Source organism: Madurella fahalii (assembly GCF_045866475.1).
Source record: "Madurella fahalii IFM 68171 DNA, scaffold_6, whole genome shotgun sequence".
NCBI lineage: Eukaryota > Fungi > Ascomycota > Sordariomycetes > Sordariales > Madurella > Madurella fahalii.
The window spans coordinates 4,031,581-4,051,079 of record NW_027263976.1 but is presented as its reverse complement, the minus strand read 5'-3'; the positions used below and the strand labels follow the sequence as shown (position 1 = coordinate 4,051,079).

The 19,499-nt window shown below is 57.3% G+C and overlaps 6 protein-coding genes across 6 annotated transcripts; 1 reads left to right on the top strand and 5 right to left on the bottom strand.

Moving 5' to 3' along the window:
- Positions 1-1,851: 1,851 nt before the first annotated feature.
- On the bottom strand, positions 1,852-2,929 carry MFIFM68171_11221 (uncharacterized protein; the record flags this gene model as incomplete). The annotated part of the gene is made up of 2 exons (XM_071066640.1): positions 1,852-2,520; positions 2,645-2,929. 2 exons carry the CDS (start codon positions 2,927-2,929, stop codon positions 1,852-1,854), a joined length of 954 nt encoding a protein of 317 aa, XP_070922741.1.
- Positions 2,930-4,866: 1,937 nt separating this feature from the next.
- Positions 4,867-6,298, bottom strand: MFIFM68171_11220 (uncharacterized protein; the record flags this gene model as incomplete). The annotated part of the gene is made up of 2 exons (XM_071066639.1): positions 4,867-5,910; positions 5,966-6,298. 2 exons carry the CDS (start codon positions 6,296-6,298, stop codon positions 4,867-4,869), a joined length of 1,377 nt encoding a protein of 458 aa, XP_070922740.1.
- Positions 6,299-6,989: 691 nt separating this feature from the next.
- On the top strand, positions 6,990-8,684 carry BNA5_2 (Kynureninase (L-kynurenine hydrolase); the record flags this gene model as incomplete). Its single annotated transcript, XM_071066638.1, has 3 exons — positions 6,990-7,182; positions 7,252-7,646; positions 7,716-8,684. 3 exons carry the CDS (start codon positions 6,990-6,992, stop codon positions 8,682-8,684), a joined length of 1,557 nt encoding a protein of 518 aa, XP_070922739.1.
- An 846-nt stretch (positions 8,685-9,530) lies between these two features.
- MFIFM68171_11218 (HET-domain-containing protein) lies at positions 9,531-10,760 on the bottom strand (the record flags this gene model as incomplete). The annotated part of the gene is made up of 1 exon (XM_071066637.1): positions 9,531-10,760. The coding sequence occupies one exon, from the start codon at positions 10,758-10,760 to the stop codon at positions 9,531-9,533; it is 1,230 nt and encodes a 409-aa protein (XP_070922738.1).
- Positions 10,761-11,110: 350 nt separating this feature from the next.
- Positions 11,111-12,445, bottom strand: MFIFM68171_11217 (uncharacterized protein; the record flags this gene model as incomplete). Its single annotated transcript, XM_071066636.1, has 1 exon — positions 11,111-12,445. The coding sequence occupies one exon, from the start codon at positions 12,443-12,445 to the stop codon at positions 11,111-11,113; it is 1,335 nt and encodes a 444-aa protein (XP_070922737.1).
- A 1,024-nt stretch (positions 12,446-13,469) lies between these two features.
- On the bottom strand, positions 13,470-17,027 carry MFIFM68171_11216 (Caspase family p20 domain-containing protein; the record flags this gene model as incomplete). Its single annotated transcript, XM_071066635.1, has 7 exons — positions 13,470-13,895; positions 13,993-14,289; positions 14,353-14,817; positions 14,881-15,013; positions 15,064-15,131; positions 15,188-16,481; positions 16,621-17,027. 7 exons carry the CDS (start codon positions 17,025-17,027, stop codon positions 13,470-13,472), a joined length of 3,090 nt encoding a protein of 1,029 aa, XP_070922736.1.
- Between the last annotated feature and the right edge of the window lie 2,472 nt (positions 17,028-19,499).

The window sequence follows — 19,499 nt, the reverse complement described above, 5'->3', positions numbered from 1 at the left end:
GTGCTTCGTGCCAAAATGTACTGGAGTGGCGTTGGCTCGACATGCGAAATACCGATTGGGTGGACCGTGGTATTGAAGGGACTCGGGATATAGTTGAAAGGGCCGTACGGGGTTAGACTCGACGTCAGCGGAAGATGGACGCCGGATTCTGCCGCCACAGCCGCGAAGTGCGAAGGCCGTCGAGCAAAATCGTTACACGGCTCTGTTTAGCCTTATTAATTCGCACTTTTGTCTATGCTAAGAGCTGACCGCAATCCGAGATCAAGTCCGACATGGCTCTTGGACCTGCTCTCAGGGATAGTTTGTACTCTGCAACTACTAAGCCAAAGGGCTGGAACTAAGCTTATGCGACGGATTCTCTCGCCAGGAGCGACTGCATCTTTGCAAGTAACATATCTTGTCGTCTCAACAGAATCCGGGGAACAACGGGTTGGTGGGATCAGCTGTAAATAGCACATGCAAGGGACGGACTTGAAGGTGGTGTTTGCTCAGCGTTATATTGAGAACTAAGGATCTCACGCGGTGTAGGCGTACTACGCAGGCGTACATAGTTCGAGACTACCGGCCGTCTGACGCGTTAGGTTCATTGTTTCCATCAAACAACCTAAACTCCGCGCCAAGGTTCCCAGGATCCCGTTACCAAAATCGGTCCCATCCTGCGGCCCGCCCCGTAGCATCTCCACCGGGGCAAATCCTTCTCGCTAACGTAAAACTCGTATTGCAGACTCTGCTTTCCAACAATGCCTGTCGGGAAGCCACGCACAATTTGCAAAAATCGGGTATGGTGTAGCTGTAGCATCGTTGACTCTCAAGCGCTGGATCCAGCTCCTGAGTGTACTCAGGAGCCCAGGGTTCGCGACCCGTATCCGAGAAGCAGGCCCTCACGGAGCTGCCGCGACGCATCCTTTGGTTCTCAAAGGGGCGCCTCACAAGGGTCGGCTGATGCCTACTGCTCCAGGCTCTCGGGGCTGCATCATGTCTTTCTCTTCTTCACGGTTCCTCCGCCGTGTCCTCCAAAAGATGATGATTATCATGGTATTTTCTCGGATGTCCGGGTACCCACAGCGACCTCATTGGCCGAGGGACACTGCAGGTCTGGCCCCGATCCCATGTTTCACTCCCCACATCAGATGCGGGTCCCGGCGGACAATCCATGGTGTTCGGATAGTTCTCGGTGATCGTTTGCACTCGGAATGCAGGGGACGGCGTTGGTCCTGTGGGGAGCGACGGGTATGTTTTCTTTATTTTCATTTTTTCACCCCCCATTCTTCTGGGTCGAAACAGCATTGTCCCTGTATGTCTCCTGGGAACGCCATGATTCCGCAGCCAGGACCAATGATGCTTCCTGTGCTTCGCTTCTTTTGACGCTTGGTTCCGTTTCACTTGCTCTTCCCTCCTCCCTTTTCCCTTTTCCCCTTCAATGGAGGCTTAGGCTAGAAGCTTTGTTTGAGCCTTCCGTCACGTAAAGCTCAGGTTATCCGACTTAGGATGTACCCGTAGGTTCATGCTGCTTCCACTTTTCGCTCACCGCATCGGCTCCAGAAACGTGCTTTCTTCCTCTCGCTGGCACCCTTAACGACGTTGGATGGCTGTGGGGGAAAGAGTCGTGGACGTCGGTATTTGGATCACAGGGTCGAGCCAAGAAACTCTCGCCAGCTGTAATTACTCCGACCGTCGCTAAGGGGAAGTTAGGTTGAATGGGAAGGATGAAGGATCTGGAGCACGAACCTGCACCCAACAACCCCGCACCCCCGATTGGGAACAGACAACCTAGGTAGATAAGACCAAAAACAAAAACCTTATATACCTGTATAAAAACAAACAACACCCGACAATGCATTAGACAATAATTCAAAGCCGCTCGCTCAGCGTCTCTAAACTCAAAATTTCCTCTGGTCTTAGACTCAGCCCCTCCGGGAGGACCACCCTCCCCCTGGTAATCAGAATCTGGTTCTCAGGTCCATACTCGACGGTGGTATTCGTCCTCGCCAGTTCCCCACCAGTATCCGACTCTTCTCCCGCTGTGGCTTCTAGATCCCCCGATGTCTCGCTCGACGCGGAAGGGTACTCGCCCTTCTTCGTGGCACGCTTCCCCTCAGTAACCTCGTCCATCCTCCTCTTCCAGAACTCCCCCGTCTCCTGAGGCGACCACCAATAATAGGGAAACCTCCTCTGGACATTGTTCACCAGCAGCGCCACGCACAGCATGAGCACGCACCCCAGCAGCAACGGCAGCAGCAGGAACCACCCCAGCTGCGCCACGTCGTCGTCGACGACGGCCATGAGCGCCGTGGCGCCCGCCGGCGGGTGGACCGTCCCCGTCAGCGCCATGAGCGCCGTGGCGGTCGCGCAGGCGAGCGAGGCGCCCACCCACCGGATCGACTCGAAGTGCGGGGACAGCGCGAACAGCTTGCAGAGGCCGACGCCGGTGACGGCCGACACCATCTGGCCGATGATGGCGTTGCGGGGCTGGGCGAGAGGGGACTCGATGGCGTAAAAGTCGAGGACTGCGGCGGCGCCCTGATGAGACACAAGGGAAATAGGAGGTTAGCTGGGGGGCCCTTTTCTTCTTCGGGGGGTGACTACTATTTCGTGGAGGGGGGGGGGGTGGAGGGGAGGGGAGGGGAGGGAGAGATTGTCATACGAAGCTTCCGATGATGGTCGGGACGCCCAGGCTTCTAAACGCGGGCACGTTGACCCCGACGGCGCCGATGACGATCAAGCTGCTGAAGATGCCAATGAAGGCCCAGAAGATCATGGCGACATTGCCCAACGGTGGTGGAAGGTGATGGGTGCGGTACCCGAGAAAGTGAGCGACAGGGTGTGGAAGTCGCGGCAGTATCGACACTGGAAAGAACGGATTAAGAAATTCGTCGATATCAAAGTGCCATCGGGACGGCCCGCGGCCCGAAGTTTTGGGTATCATCATCGCTGAGGCTGAGGCTGAAAGCCTTGGTCTCACCCCAGGATGGGGGATTTACTTGGGAGTCTGCAGGGATATGGACGGGCTTGCGTCAGAGCACGTTTGTCGCAGACGGCCGATGATGGTTTTTCGAGCCGAAGTTGATCCTGGAGGCCGTCCCGGAGGTGAAAAAGAGACACGGGGGGTCCAAGGAAAGGGCTTGTCGGGCGTTGTGGGTCGTTCCTTGGATCGAAATTCCACCGAGGAGGGAAGCCAGCCCTGAGGGGTCTGGTACCTGTAATTCGGGGATATCCATCTTTAATAGCGGCCGGGACCTTCCTTTGAAAGCCGAAAAAAGGACGACGGTGTTTGGCAATACAGAGGCGCGGTGGCACAATGAGCACAGCTCCCAGGATAGCCGGAACCCGTGACTAAAGGGTTCGCTCTCGAACCAACGGCCGGGAGGCTTGTGCCGGGCCCTGTCCCAGATTTACGTCAGATTTGCTAACAGAAACCCAGATTTAGTCTAGCGCATATTTGTTTAAGTGCCCAGGTACTTGGCCCCGATGCCCCTGGCCGTTGGATAGATCCAAAGTCGGCATTTCCGCGGAGCCTTGGTGCCGTGAGACGCTGCTGGAAGATTTCTTCTCGTGTGCATTTGGTGATTGTGTTCCGAAACTTCATGAGCGAGACCGTTCGATGTGGGCTCATGAAATGGGGCAAAGCGCCTGATTGCACGTTTTGGGCCTGCGACCCACATTGATCAGGCATACGTTAGCAGCTGGCGCCGGGGCGGTGGCGGGAAAGAAGCGTTCAGGTAAGCGCCCCGAGGAATCCGGGACGGGGCTTATTAAAGGCCGACGGAAAGAAAAGAACAATAAAAAAACAATAAAAAATAAAACCCCCAAGACAGATCCTCACTGGACCCGAACTTGGATCGTCGGTCGGCGCCGCCTTGCCGTCAATTGTGGAGCTGCACACGCAGCTCATTCTTCGCAGAAGCAACCCATGACACGGCGCCCCATGACCAGCAGCCACCGAAAGCTTGGCCGCGAGGGCGGGTAAGGTGTTTCCAGCAGGAGCCGGTTCATCTCGCTGATTCCGCAAAACAATCCATCGCCAGATGACTTGGCAGGGCTTGGCTTTGTTGGTCAACGCCAAAGATGCTCGCGCAGTCGCCTGGCCGCTGCTGAAGTCATCCGGATGAGATCCGCAAAAGTTTCGTGTGATACGAGCCGCTGATCGATCGGGGACATCGTCAGACGCTCACGTGTTCGACCCGACAGAGTGGAAACTATTGATTTCAAATTTTCCTTCTCCGCGGCCACGAAGACAAAAAATTTCTGCCGGTCTTCCGTGTTTCACCGAAACACTGTCTGTGTTGTTTGCCTAACTACGAATCAAGGGAAACACGTTGTGTGCCCTCAGCAACCACGGACATGGTATTGTCCACACTGTCTAGTGTACCTTCATTTCCCCCCGCCTGCTTCAACAGTCCGACGTCAAACCCTATTCCCCTTGACTGGGTTGGCTTGTGCAACGCATACTACACTAGTTTAGTGTACACTAATAGTACGGACCCCCGCTCTTCAATGAATCAAGTATGGAAATATACTCTACAAGCGCCATAATCCACTTAGCCTCTTCGACAGGCAATCATGGGTGACTGAGCTCGTCCTCGGTCAGGCTAGGTTCTTAGCGGTGTGGCGTACGACATCTGGCGGAAATGGTTGCGCAACTCAGCAGTCAACACGCCGTGAGCCCAATCAATGCGAGGCAGACTGAGGGATGCCGACGTGCCATCAATCAATTCGCTATTAATGTCCCAGAAAAGACAGCCAACGGATAGTCGGCGTAGTCGCTACCGCAAGGCTGTAGCTTTGCGAGCCACAGCAATACTAAGGATACAGCTAACTACTGGGTAAAAGCTATCCAAGAAAGTTGCGTCAGCCCTGGGCCACCCTTCACCTGAGTTCACCGGCCCGGAATGTCTCATCCCGCGATTGCTTCAAAAACGGCAGCAGCGCCGTCCCGCCCGTGCCTGTCAACTCCCCTCCACGCCTCCCTTCAACCTCCGATGAGGTTTTCATCCTCGATGACGCAGTCGCCAGGTTGACGCTCCGCTCCTCGTTCGGCTGCCTTGACGGGATGATGATATACCTAGCCACCATCTGCAGGTGTTTATTCCTGAACTCTGCCAACGCATTTGTCGCCGTCTGAAACGCCTCCTGCAAAGCCAGCAGCTCCTCACTCGCCGCCCCAGCCGCCGCCTCCCCAAGCTCTACCACCCCCTTCCTCATCCCACCGGGGTAACTCTCCGTCACGTGCTGCAAAAACCGCCTGTGCGGCTCGGGCATATACGCCCTCACCTCCTGGTGGAAACTCATCTCCTTCCCCCCAGCTTCGCCGCCGCGGGCGGCTACCTTGTCGGGGCTGCCGTTCCCGTGCGCCGCGTGTTCTACGCCGAGTGCGATATCCAGGAACTGGATGAGGGAGCTCTGCCCGTTGCTTCCCCCGCGCAGCTGGCGCCACTGCCCCTTGCCGTGGCCCTCGTCGTAAAAGACGCCGCAGGGGAGGCCGGCAGAGGCCATGTTCTTGCTCCCGGCCAGGAACGGGCGGATGCGGTGGTAGAAGACGGAAGGGTTGCACTTCTCATCCATGCGGTCGAGGAGGAGGCCCAGCTTGCGAATGCAGGCGGCCAGCTCGGCGAGAGAGCGGGTGATGGTGGCGTAATCGCGGCGTGCGACCGCCTCGAGGGCTTGCAGCATCACCGGGATGATGTACGCACCCTGGGCTTCCATCGCCACCGAGACCATGTAGAACCAGGATTCGTCCTCGGTGCCGGTGAATGTGTGCAGGGCGTGGACCGAGTCGAGGTCGGTCAAGTCGAGAGTTGGGTTGGTGGTCCGGAAGTTCCAGAGGTTGACCGATGCGTAGGTGGCAACAGGAGGGATGCCGAGGTGGCTAGAAACCGAGAGGAGGGGGACGGTTATAGAGGGCGGTAAGATCTGCAGATCCTATTTTAGTTTTCTAAGAGGGTTGTAAGTCATAAGAGCAGCGTACCTCCGCAGCCTTCTCACCACCCCATATGTAGGCGTGAGTGAGAAACCCCAAGATGACGCAGGCTCGTCGCCATTCGGCCTCGGAAGCTAGGTGCTCTGCTGACAGAACAGGTAGTTGGTCAACCCGGGAGCGAAGCGTTCTGTCCTCGAGATAGTCTGAGAGTGACTCGGCCAGAGACTCCCATGGTGAGTAGTACGGGTCTGGAAGTCTATCTAGCGGCACCACCTCAGGAAGGAATCCGTTGGAGGTTACTGCGTATTCTTGTAGCAGAAGATTCAAAAAGTCAACGGTCGCATCGCCCTTTTGTTGAAGGAGTGCTTCGCAGGGCGACATGACGGCTCAGAACCTGAGAGGTGCAGGCGGTATAAAGCAAACCAACGGTAAAGAACAGTAGAGGTAGGGCGTTGAGAGTCCAATACAATGAGCATTCAAAGTGGGAACTTACAAGAAGGGATCCTTACGATAAAATAAGATTGGGCCGGGCAGCGACGGCACTTGGCGCTAAGGTGGCCCATAGGTCAAACGCTCGGCATTCCGCGCCGCGGTGACGTCCGTGACGGCGCTTCCAAGCGCCGGCAAGCGTTTGCTAGCAAAAGGCGACTGGCCATGTCATTTCGGCGTGTGACTATCCCGGATTTCAATAGACGGAAGCACTGGGAGCGTTTGCACAGGGGGTTGGTTCCCGCTCGGAAGCCTTTCAGTGGCGGGATCCCGACATCAGGCGTTTGGAATAGTCACCTGATGAATTCCGTTGGCAAATGGAGTTGTTGGTGGGCGTTTGTCCGCTGAGCTGGCCGGAACGGAAGAGCGGATGGCGGAAGGCGGAAGGCGCGGAAGCGGGAAAGGGTGGGTCCCCGGTGTAAGTCGCGACCCACTCTCTACAGCCTTCAAGGAAAGAGCGGAGGGCTCAAGTACACACTCAGCAGGTACTTAATCATGAATATCTAGTACGAGTTGGCGCAAACTAAACCCGCCACCAAAAAAATTACCAGAGCCCACATTAACATCACAGAGGTATTCAGCCATGGCCCTTGAATACCAATCACTAGTCAAGACCTTGCGAGCAGGTCAGAAGCCCGAGTTTCCGGCCAACGCCGGGTCCATCGAGTATGCGAGACAACTGGACTCGAGCGACCAACTCGGCCCCCTGCGGGACAATTTCAACATCCCCAGCAGGGCCTCGTTGAAAAAGCGAGCCCTCGATGGCAGTCTTCCAGGTTGGTGGATGCCCACGTCTCCGAATGAGAAGCTGAGAATGAATGGTGTGCGACTAACAAGGCTGGCAGGAGAGGCAGCGCCCAATGGCGAAGGCTCACACGCCAGTAACACCACCTCCGCATCGGGCAATGATTCGCCCTCAATCTACTTTGCCGGAAACTCCCTGGGTGCCCAGCCAAAGTGCATCCGGAAGTACCTCGATGCACAGCTCGAGACATGGGCCTCGATCGGGGTCAACGGTCATTTCAGCTCGCTCGGCAACTCGCCGCTGACCAGCTGGCAGGACATGGCCGCCGATTGTGCCGAAAAGTCGCTTGACCTTGTCGGTGCCGTCTCGCCCAGCGAAGTCATCTACATGAACACCTTAACGGTAAACTTGCACTTGATGATGGCCAGCTTCTACCGCCCGACCGAGAAGCGGCACAAGATCATTGCCGAGTGGAAGCCCTTCCCTAGCGACTCGGTATGCCTCTTACACTCCCTTCTACTTTCAGCAAACCCCGGGCTAACACGGGTTTCTTCTCACTCGCAGTACGCCATCGCTTCCCAGATTCAATGGCACGGGCTGGACCCCTCCACCTCCCTCATTCAGGTCCACCCGGACCCAGGGACATCGTACATCCCCACCGCCAAGATCCTCTCCCTCATCGACGAGCACGCCTCCTCCACCGCTCTGCTCCTCCTCCCCGGGATCCAGTACTACTCGGGTCAGCTGTTCGACATTCCCCTCATCACGCGCCACGCCCACGAGCACGGCATCACGGTGGGCTGGGACCTCGCCCACGCCGCCGGCAACGTCGAGCTGGCCCTGCACGAGTGGGGCGTCGACTTTGCCGTGTGGTGCACGTACAAGTACCTCAACGCCGGGCCGGGGGCGATGGCGGGCGCGTTCGTGCACGAGAAGCACCACCGCGGCCCCGACCCCGACGCCCACTCCGACCCCGACGCCGCTTCCGCCTCCGCCCCCGATTCCGCCCGCCGGAAGGGCATGACGGCGTATCGGCACCGCCTCGCGGGCTGGTACGGCGCGGACAAGAGCGTCCGGTTCGACATGGGCCCGGAGTTCCGCCCCGCCGAGGGCGCGCACGGCTTCCAGGTGTCCAACCCGAGCGCCGTGGATCTCGCGGCGCTGAGCGCGGCGCTGAGCGTGTTCGGGAAGACGACGATGCGCGAGCTGAGGTCCAAGGCGCTGGTGCTGACGGCGTATCTAGAGTGGTTGCTGGAGGGCCTGCTGCGGGACGGGGTGGGGAGGAGCGAGGCCCACGAGCCAGCGTTCCGGATTATCACGCCGCGGAACCTGCTCGAGAGGGGATCCCAGTTGAGTCTGCTGCTGAGGCTGGGGTTGCTGGACAAGGTGGGTGAGGCGCTGCGAGAGGGCGGAGTTGTGTGCGATGCGCGGAAGCCTGACGTGATCCGTGTCGCCCCGGTGCCGATGTATTGCAGGTTCGAGGACGTCTGGGGATTCATAGAGGTGTTTAGAAAGGCCATTCAGGACGTCTGATAGAGGGAGGTGGTAGAAGTGGTCTTCGGTTTGCATGGTAGAGGGCAGGAATAGAGATAGAGATAGATAGACAATAGACAGACGGGGATTAGCGGTTGATGAATGAGACAGCTAACTTTTAAAGTCCTAATTACTAGTGCTACTACCGTTACCTCCGTCGGCCTCTCCCAGAACCCCGCCGTCTCCTAATTCATGTGTGCCTGTTACCCACAGCTTTATCAGCTCTGAAGGCCTGCCATTGACAGAAGTTGTAGCCATTGATGCATTGAGCTCCGTGTTGACGTTAATGTTGATTGATGAGTGTGTCTGCAGATCATGGACCGCAAGCCCAGACTCCGAATAGTCCAAATATGAGCTCAAGTCGGAAGCCCCGTCGTCCTTCACGAGATGGTGCCAGGTCCTGTATTGAGTTCCATATGAGGTTTTCGTTGGCACTACTCCAAAACGAATAACTGCCTTTCCAGGTGTCCTGTGTACGCTGGGCTCGCCTTCCTGAGAAGGAGCAGCGACTTCAATGGCAGCGGCGCCGGCGATTATTGGATCTGTCGATCCTGAGCGGGGAGGCAGTTTCCACACAAACAGATGAGAACTGCGATCCCAATTCTGTACAGGAAACACACCGGAAACCTTGATGGAAATCCCCGAGGCGTCTTCCCCCAGCGGAGCAAGCCAGAAGCAGTATTTGCGGAGACGGACAGCACGCCCTGTTTCTATCCCATCGGAGGTTGCAGCTGGAGAGTCGAGGACGGGGGTTCCACTGACGGATCTGATGATATGCGTCTCCTTGACCATTACGTTGGTAACGGTGAACCGCTGCACCTTGCCGTCTAAGATGGCTGGATTTGATTAGCGCCAGATAAATACCCAGTGGCTAGACTGAGCCATGTCCAACGAGCAGAAGAACAACCCACCGTTCTTGGGCGTGCCGTGCAAAGCGCCGTCTCGGTTTATGATGAGACCAAGAGATTGAAAGTAAGTGGAGTGATCGTAATCCAAAAGGAAGTCATAATTGTGCATGGAATATTGCGGGACATTGCCTTCCCTGATAATACGGATGTAGTACCGCGAGTCGGAGTGGACCTGGGCGACCGGGCGGAACACTATCGTAGGGAACGTGCCCGGTATAGGACCTATCTGGCAGTAGAGAATGCCTACCTTCTCACGGTGCCGAGCCGCTGGATCATCGTCGTTGAGGAAAACAGTGCGGAACTCGGCTGCCAGGCCACTACTCGGGAGAAATCCAGCCGGAGCGGGTTGGGGCAGAAGCGAGATATTGCCCGACATGGCAAAGCAACGCGGGGATGGGGCGTAACAGCCCGAGACTATCGTGAGCGGGCCGGTGTCATCCGAACCACAGTACCATGCGAGGATGGATTGGTCGCTGGTGATCTTGGTGATCTCGTTTTGGAGGCGCATGAAGGCCCTGGAACCCTCGCCATACAGTAGCGGCATGTTGACGTCGAAGAGCCCCATGAGGCAGTAGGCTTCGTCTTCCTTCCTGGTCGTCGCCCGCCTCGAGGCCCAGTACATCCGCTTCGCCACGCTCACGTACTGGGGCCTGATCACACCAGCCAGCACGCACTCGTCAACCCGGCTGGCCTGGAACACTGTGGTAATGAGGCTGCTGTCTTGCTTCTCGCCGAGGTAGTCCCAGGTCTTGGAGTAGAACTCGACACGGCTCGGCGCGATGAGCTCTTGAAGGGTCCAGCCGCGAGTGAACCATCGGCTGCCGCCAAGGTCGGCCGGCTTCTCCACGTCGCTCAGGTAGGCGTAGCAGACAGCCGAGTCGCGGTACCAGGCCCACATCGAGTTGATGGCCTCGGAGAGCTCGGCGCTGCTCGACTTGTCGATGCAGCAGGTGTCGATCCAGACGTAGTCGTAGCCCTGGGAGGCGGCAAGGGCGCATGCCCCTTCGATTTTGGCGAAGCATGCCTTCACGCGCGCCTTGCCGAGGTCTGCCATATCACGGAACACGACCTCACGCTTCTCCCACGTGTGCGAGAGGATGGCATATTTTGGGATTGCCCTGTCGAAGAACTCGTCTAATTCAAGGGTGCGCGTGTTGAGCAGTCTCATGGTGCTGGGTGACGGGTGCGTTTCCGAATGTTACCGGAACGTAGGAGGAGCTTGTAGGATTTACGGCGTATGTATGGCCCGACATAAGGGCCTGTCTCGGCACTCTGCGGGGTTTGCGTCTCACGCATCGGGGGAGGGATCCATTTGAGAAATCTTCAATCCACTGGGCTCCTCTAGGCCTGTGAAAATTCCAAGCATCTTCTTTCTTATTTCTCTTGCTGATGACTCTTTGTCTTTTTATCTTCTACTAATATTGTGCTAATTTCCACCATTACTATAGTAAACTCCTTGCTCAAGACGAGGCTAGGTGTTGAATACGTCGCCGAGGACAAGTGAGACGGTTAGAGACTCTAAATCTCATAAACCAAACCGATATCAGGGCCATAGTCCCCGCGGACTAAGGCGTCCCACCCTTCGCTGAACTCTTCCATCCCTTTCCCCCATTTGAGCTGCAGACCAGGGATGGTACCATCGTCTTTGAACTTTGCCCAAGCCGTTCCCTTATCTGCATAATACTTGGCCGTGCCAACAAGTTCAATCGCCCGCTCTCGTAGATTTCCTGCGTGCACCTGCTCAACGCCGCTCGTCGCGTCTTCGATGCGCTCTGCCGTCTTGCTCTGCGCTTGAGCCAGCGGATCGGCCCCGATCACCAATACCTGCAACCGCTCGCACCGGTCCTTCAGCGCCTCAGTCCATCGATCCACTGCATCGCCCCGTGCGCCAAAGTCCATCACCACGATCTTCTGCTGCTGCCCGCCCAGCTTGGCTCCGAGATCAAACGACGCATCCTGCAAGTCCTCGTAGAGCAACACTTCGTCAAACAACCCGGTCCCAGCACTAAACTCCCGTGACCTCGCCGACCCAACGGCGATGACCTTTCCCGGCCGCTTCCCCTCGGGCCTCCCAAACCGCAGCTCGTGTGCAAACGCCAGCCCCGTCTTCCCAGATGGCGCCAACAGCACCATAACCGCGCCCGCAATATCCGCATCCTCCCGAGCCCACCTCATCCCCTTCATTCCGAGCGGATGAACCACCCTCTCCTCCCCCTCCCACGAAAACACAAACCGATTCAGCATAAACCCCGTCTCAAACAGCACGCCCATCAACGCATCCCACCCCAAACCAACCTTGTCCATCCCACCACCACCACCACCCTCCTTCCCACCCGGCACCTGCACGTAGCGCTTGTACACCGAGCTCAACCCCTCCCCGCCGGGGACGACGTCGGTGCGCAGCCAGTGCCCGTCGACCTCGCCGCGCGCCAGCGCCACCGCCTCGGGCCGGGTCCCGATCGGCACGTACCCGGCCAGCCACGTCCCGGCGGCCAGCCCGGGCACGGTGCTCTGCACCACCTCGACACACCCCCAGCCGGAGACCCGGCAGTACGCGGCGAGCGCCGCCTCGTCGTTGAAGGGCGGCGGGAGGGACGAGGAGGAGGAGGAGGAGGAGGAGGCGGGCGACGGCATTGGCCAGACGGACCACCACGCCAGATAGGGGATGCCGCCGCGCCGGGCGTAGGTGAAGTTGTTTGTTGTCAGGGCGACGAGGCGCGTGCGGATCAGGGCCTGGTTGGGGACTGTGAGGTTAGGGGCTGCGGAGGGGGTGGTGAATGGGACGATGAGCTGTTTGGTGAAGTCGGATTTTTGGATGAGCTGGATGGCTGGTGTGGGGTGTGATTGGGCCATTTTTAAGAAGGGGTGATTCGTTGTTTGGCTGGGGAACTGGGTGGATAGTATGTAAGGAACGCTGTTGGTCTTTGGTTGAGGTTGGGCAACTCCAGTCGTCGGTGTTGTGCGGATGCTGCGAATATATCGGCCCAGTGCTGTTGGCTGGACAGATTGACCGGGCTGATCAGTAATCGTCTTGTGTCGAGGCGGATTGATTGATTCCGTAGTCCGACGGATCCTCAATTGGTGATCCACACCACCTGTTCCGTCTCCTCACGCGCACGTGCTATTCTGCCTGCATATACGGAGCATATTGTTAAGTTGGCGACAGACAGGGAGTTGATACGCTGGGTAACAAGACGAGAAGCTGACTGTGTGACTCAGGCCAAGAGACGTTGCCAAGGATGTTAGGAGAACACTACGTAGTCCGTTACTCTGGCAAACAATCATGGATCCCCTGCCAATGGCCAAAAGCAGACAGCCCGGAAGCCACGGAGCTGGCTGATGCAGCCCCCAGATGTCTCGGGTATTCAAGCACACCTTGAATGATAATGCTCACGATTTCGAAGAGAATTCATCGAGAAAATGTAGAATCCCAAAACAACGATACAAACAGCCTTAGCCCTGCCCTCCTGCAACCCCCTTGCATATGTACGAAACCTGACCTCCGTAGTACCAGAAAACTGCAAAAATCGCAAAGCTACATTACTTTTTGCACCAACCTCTTCCAAGGAAAAGAAAGAAAAAAAAAAAAAAAAAAAAGAGAAAAGTGACACCCCAAAATCCACCATCCTGACAAGACTACCGCAAAGATGCCGGAACCAAAGCCCCTGAAAAAACATGGCCTGATAAAACGAGTGTCTAGCCGTTAAGGCTGGCTGTTACCGGTATTGTCCCACCGGACATGGGTTGTAATCGACAGTTGTGTCGTCCACCCCGACTCAGCGCGGGCGGGATCCCGGCCCATCCCGTCCTCCTCAGTCAAGGCGGCCCATCCACCAGGGGGTTGGATGGGGTTGGGGGGTGGGGTTTACGGCGCACGTTAAAAGGGCAGGGCGTGGTGCCTCTCGGCCGAGTCCGCCTCCGACTCCGACTCGGGGAGCCGGCGATACTGCGGACCGGCGGCCGAGGCGGACCACCACGGAGCCTCCCAGGCGCCGCCCACCACCGGGCGCCTGACGACGCGGGGGATGAGCCGGGCCCCCCGCAGGGAGCCGAGGCAGCGCGCGACAACGTCCTGGACCTTGTCGGTCGCCGTGGTCCAGTGGACCATCACCAAAAAGAGCGCGGTGGCGAGGCAGGCCACCCCTGCTGATCCGATCATGTAGCGAGCGGGCGTGAACCGCACCACGAGGATGTCGGGTGCGTTCGAGATGAGTGCCATCAAGGCAAAGGGAAGGAATGTGAGGCCTGTGGTGACCAGGGCATTGGTCTTTTCTCCGTTGCGGTTGTTGTTGAGGGTAAGGAGCTGCCGGGTTGTTTTTTTCTTCGTCAACGCTGTACGATTTACAGCTAATGGAGAAGAAGAGGGAGAAAAAAAGAAGAAGAAAAGACGGCTGGCTTACTCTGTAAGTGAAACTCTTGAACATCTCGGTTTGTTGCCTGAGGGAATCCTCGAGAATTCGGAGGTCGCGGATGTCGCTCTCGATGTTCTTGACCATCGCGCTGGTTCGGGGCTCCCCGTTGCGGCCCGCTGTGGCTGCGTCGTTGTCAAGGTCAAAATAGGGAAGATCGCTCTCCTGGAATCTCTCCCAGGCCGCGATCGTTCCGGCAAGACCCTGCCTCAGCTGCTCCAGAACCTGAATGGTTTGGTGCAACGCCTGTTGAGCTCGTCCCCAGTCGATGTCTCGGGAATTCCTGGCCTGCTCCGATTAGACCCCATTACATTGCGCCGGGGGTACCTAAGGGGGGAAAAGGAGACTAACATAGGGCTTGAGAGCCTTTAGAAGATTCCGTCCGACATTTTGCCACTCGTCCTTGACCTCCTGAACGCACGACTCCATCACCCGCAGGAAATACTCTCTCGCGGTCCAGATCGGGGTGTCGGCGGCATGCCGTCCCCCCGTGAGTGGATCCATGATGATTTCTCCCTGTGCGGGCTGGTAGGACTGAACGTCGTGCTTGCTCTCTCCGCCGTCGTGATACGTGTCGAAAAATCCGTAGGCGGTCCAGTGGCGGTTGTCCACGCCGACGATCATGCAAGAGATTTGCGCCTCGTAGATGCACGTCTCGGACCTCCCGTTGAGCCTGCTCAGGAAGTTGACATTCCTGCCGTTTCTCAGCGGCCGTCTGTCTCCTCCCAGTCGAGCATCCAGGCACGGCTTGGCGCTTTGCCGCCATGCAAAAAAGGGTAAATGGAACGAGAGCTGGAACCCCTGACTTCCGGAGGACTGATTGCATCAATTAGCAAAACTCCGCTGGGCTTGTTGTGGGGAAAACGGGACGTGGCTTACATGGAGTTTCACGTCCATCCCCGCCTGGAAGGTCAGGTGTTTGTAGACGAAATCGCGGAGAAACAACGCTTGGCTTTCTGAGGCGGTAGATACGATGGCTAGCATGCTAGTCGGGTCGGGATTGGTGACATAGCTAGAGGTGGTTAGCGGGGGTTGTGAGTGTCATTGTCCAAGGCTGCTTACACCAGACGTCTTCTGGGTGAGAACTGATCCGTTTTTGGCTCGGTCTCGATCAGTTGGGGTGTGGATTTCTGCCCATCGTGTCAATGATGCTGCGATGCACATTAACACCTCAGAGACAGCCTACCTCTCCGTTTGATAGTGCTTCGTAGAGCTGGTTGCGGTTCAGAAAATGCACCCCGTGCCTCCGTTGGAGCGGGAAAGTTGGTGGTGACCTCTCGTCGAGGATGGCAACCAACTCGGGTGACACTTCCTGTCCGCTGGACAGCGCTTCAAAGTCTGCTGTGGAACAGAACGACGCGATCTCGTCGCAGAGATAGCTCGTTGATGGGCTGCCCACATCTTGCACAAATGCCCGGATGATTTTCTCAGCTTTGCTAATACCGCTATCCTCCTGCATCTCGGCCAGGTGCAAGCAATATGGCTCATCCTCCATGGCGTAGACCGCCGTACGATCGTACTCAAACACTTTCGGCCAGAGGGACGAACTGCCGTTGTCTTTTCGGTCGGCCTTCTTCGAGCGCCCCCCTCTGCGCACTCTTTTGGAGCCGGAGCCCCTGGCATTTTTCGACGTTTTGGTATCTTGGCCATCCTCAGATTCATCCGATGCGACCCGCGACTCTTCCTCATCGAGCCCCAACAATCGACGAAAGCCTGAGACGTGATTTTTCCCCGTGGTGTACGCAACGAACGATATGGCAGGCGAGTCGGGGAGGAGATCCCAGACCACCAGTGGCAGCTCGAGGACTAGCACCGCGGAAAAGCTAGGGTAAATGGCCGAGATCTGGATGTTCTGCGCTCCCTGTGGCGCGCTGAGGAGCCACTCTTTCCACTTCTCAACATCGACGTTCTGGTCTCGCAGCCGACAAGCCACGAGAATGCCGGGGCCTTCTGGAATGGGTTCGGGTTGCGAAGTCGGCGGGTTCAAGAGCAGGAACGGCTCCTCGGGCTGCTTCGGCGCCTGGGCGGCAAGCGGCGACAAAACAATGGTCCTGGGCTTCTTGGAGAGGAAGCAGTAGATAGGCGTTCGTCGGCGCGGTCTCTCGAACAGCGGCTGGCCGGTGTGGCGGTCCACCTGGACGAGCGAGTATGTGTCGTCGGTGAAGTAGACGCTCGGCATCCAAGCCTGCAGCCGGGTGATGAGCCTCCGGTGGAGTTCCACGACTGAAAGCCAATCGGTGGTATGGGCGGCACGGGCGAGCTCCTGGATCAGAGAAGCGGTGAACGAGTGCTTCCCCACTTCGGCCGCGATCGACTCGAACCCGCATGCTGCCAGGGTTTCGACGACTCCCTTCCCGGTGGATGCCTCACCGGCCTGGATGGCATGGCAGCAGTCGTACAGTAATAGGACGTCGCAATCAACTTTGCCGATGACGGAATGTACGATGGATGACTGCACGGTGGGCGAGTCCCGACTCCGGCTGGCTACCATGTCAGCAGGGTTAAAAGGGGAAGGGATTTTCTTTCTTTTCTTTTCATTTTTTCTCTCTTTTTTCGTCTTTCTCTTTGATACATCTTGGTTGCAACAAGGTTCAGGATAGAGAGATCGACTGTGCTTACTTCGCCTGCCACACCGGGCTGCCTCCAGGCTGCTCGTTCGGCCGAGCATGGCCGCCGTAGTACAGGATGAGGAGGTTTCCTTCCCTATCGTAGGCGTCCACCAAGTCGGCGATTTTCCGTGACAGGTCAACCGCGGGGCGCTTCGACGGTATCTTCCAGACCTCGGTGTCGTAATGGTAAAGCCCGCCAAAAACCGATTCCAGCTGTCTGATCTCGGCTTCAACGCCTAGGTCGTCCTTCTCCCAGCTCATCAGCAGCACCTTGACTTTTCTGTACCGCGCGTTGAACCTGTCGGGCCATGCTGCTGAGACTGCGTCCGTCAGATGAGATAGAAGAGAAGAGAAGTCGGGGATGTGGAATGCTGCCGACGACGTGTCGTGGGTCGGCGTCGTTATGGAGGATTCCATGGCCGGGTGAGACAGAACTAATTGCGCAAACAGGGAGCAAATTACCAGTGAACAGATGAGAAGTAGCATAACGGTAACATAGGCTGATAGCTCCAAAAGGAGATGAGGCAACGGAAAGTGGCCAGAGGCCCCAATTATCAGTAGTCGGGCTGGAAATGCATCGGGCGGGTTTCTCCCATCCAATCGCGGCGTTTGGGGTTGTGGAAAATCGGATCTCGAGATGGGCACTCCCCCAGGGCAATCCGACGCCGTGATTCGGCCATGGTGTCCAGAATTAGAAGCCGTAAGGCAGGGCATTCGCGCATTTGGCTCGGTCGGGGCGTGGGTGGGCGGGCTACGTGTCTCGACATGGCAAGGGCCCTTGGGCTGGTGACGCTTTAGACGACCGGCTTTGCCTCGTGTCGCGCTGCGACTGCAGATCCGCAGGCGAAGAGAGGTGCGATGGGTTTTTCGAACAGGTCTGACGAATGGCTTCTGAGCGCAACGATTCCCATTGGGCGGCAAGCGGGGGAAGATGCAGCAATGCGTGGCAAGCCCACGACTCCCAACGCGGGCCTTGGCCCCGCGCTCCAATTGACCACGGCCAGGAATTGGCTGCGCATCGCGAATGCAGCAACTGGAGCTGGGTGTTCCGGCCCTGTGGTTCGCTGCCCCGAAATCTCGAGCGGGGTGTGAGCTGGCACCTTGGCAGCTTCGCCCCGATTGATACCTAACCCAGCACCTCTGTCGCTCTACTCATCGCTTGCGTTGCTCACCTGCAGCCAGGCACAGTGACGGAGTGCCTCGGTCAAGGTTCCCTGGCGGAATCTGGGGGGCCTCCAGCTCCTTGGTTATTTGTTCCAGCTAATCTGGCTTCCTGACGCAGGAGGGCATGCGACCTGTCCAACGGCCATTCGACGGCAGCGTGGGCCACGGCTCCCATGGTATGCTTGTTCCCAATCAACACTACTCTATGACCATGCGCCGTGATTGGGCTGAGTACAGGCCGTCAGAATGGCCGCCTTTAAAAAGGATGGGGTAGGAGGTACCCGCCGCAGAATAGGTTTTGCGTCCTCGATTCTGGCCTAGGGCGCCGGCACTGAGAATCGCAGCATGGCACCAATACCCCCGGGCGCCGGGGGCCCAGCCTCAACGTCACCCCAACCACCAACGGCGCTCCTTCATGACCCTAACCATGTGACCCCGTGTTCTACCTATCACTACCACCATGCAAGTTATCCGGTCAGTGCGGCTCTCCATGTCCATCGCTTCGTCTCCCCCACGCCCCATTTGATGTTGACTCGGGACGGCGCCCCAGCCTCGACGACGAAGAATCCAGCTCTGGGACTGCTGCTCCTCCACCTGTGCTCGGAGCAGAATCCCAGCCCACATTAACCAGTGCCCGCAGTGCCAGGAGCAACGATGCTCCAACTGTAGGGTGTACTGGGTCCCAATTTAACTTTCTTTTCTTTTTACCGACACTTTTTCCCTTTTGCTTGTTTCCTTCGCCCCGCTCGATCAGTCGGTCTTTACTGGAACGGAATCGACGTCCCGTAGTCCAGCCTAGCTCCGCTCCTTGGTAAGTGTTGCTCGGCTTCCTGCCACACAATGCGGCTAACAGACTGGGCCAGGTCGGGGCGTGAAATCCTCGCTCCTCGAAGCATGGAGCTAAGCAGTGATCAGGAACGCGGCGGCTCCGTTGGGAGATGGTCATTGGTTTCGAACCGTTGGGGGCTCTGGGACGGATTGCCAAAGACAGGTCGGCACTCTAACACGCTCCTTTAACCTTAATCCCAGGGCCCCCTTCCCCCCAGACCCCAGCCCTCAGCCCCCAACCGCCGGACGGTCGGGTATTGGGGGAGGGGAGCAGAGTACCTGGATGTGTTGGCTACGACTCGAGGCTTGCGCCTGGCGGTGGGTTTTCACTGCGGGGTCAGTTACGCTGGCTCCGCTTCCGAGCCGCCTGGCAAGTCCCGTCAAGTCTACCACAACTAATCGGTACTTGATCCATTCTTTATCATTCATGGAAGGGCTACAAAGTTACCTAGTAGGGGAAGGGCGGGTTCTCTGTCATGACGCCCCTCCTCCCCGGGACATTTGCCCCGCGGTGAGGGCAATACGGCTTGGGATGACATGGTTGCCATCATGATTGAACGGTTACGTGATGTTGTCAGGTTGGGTGCCTACAAGTTTAGTCTCAAGTGTTCAGACTTGTTAAGCGTGAGGTTCCGCTTGTACCTATTAGCCCGCTTCTGTAGATCCACTTCAACCACCCAATCAAATCATATGGACAAAACTCACGCTTGGTTGGTCTGAGGCCGTTGCGAACAAAATTGGCTGTCATGTCACAGCGAAATAATTACAAAATATTTTGGTAAGGTAGGTGATAATGATGCAGTCTGATAGTTCTTTTACAGCCTTTCTAGTGGTAGTAGTGAAATGGCGCAGAAACACACATCTACACCTACATACTTATCGGGTAGCGGGAATCTA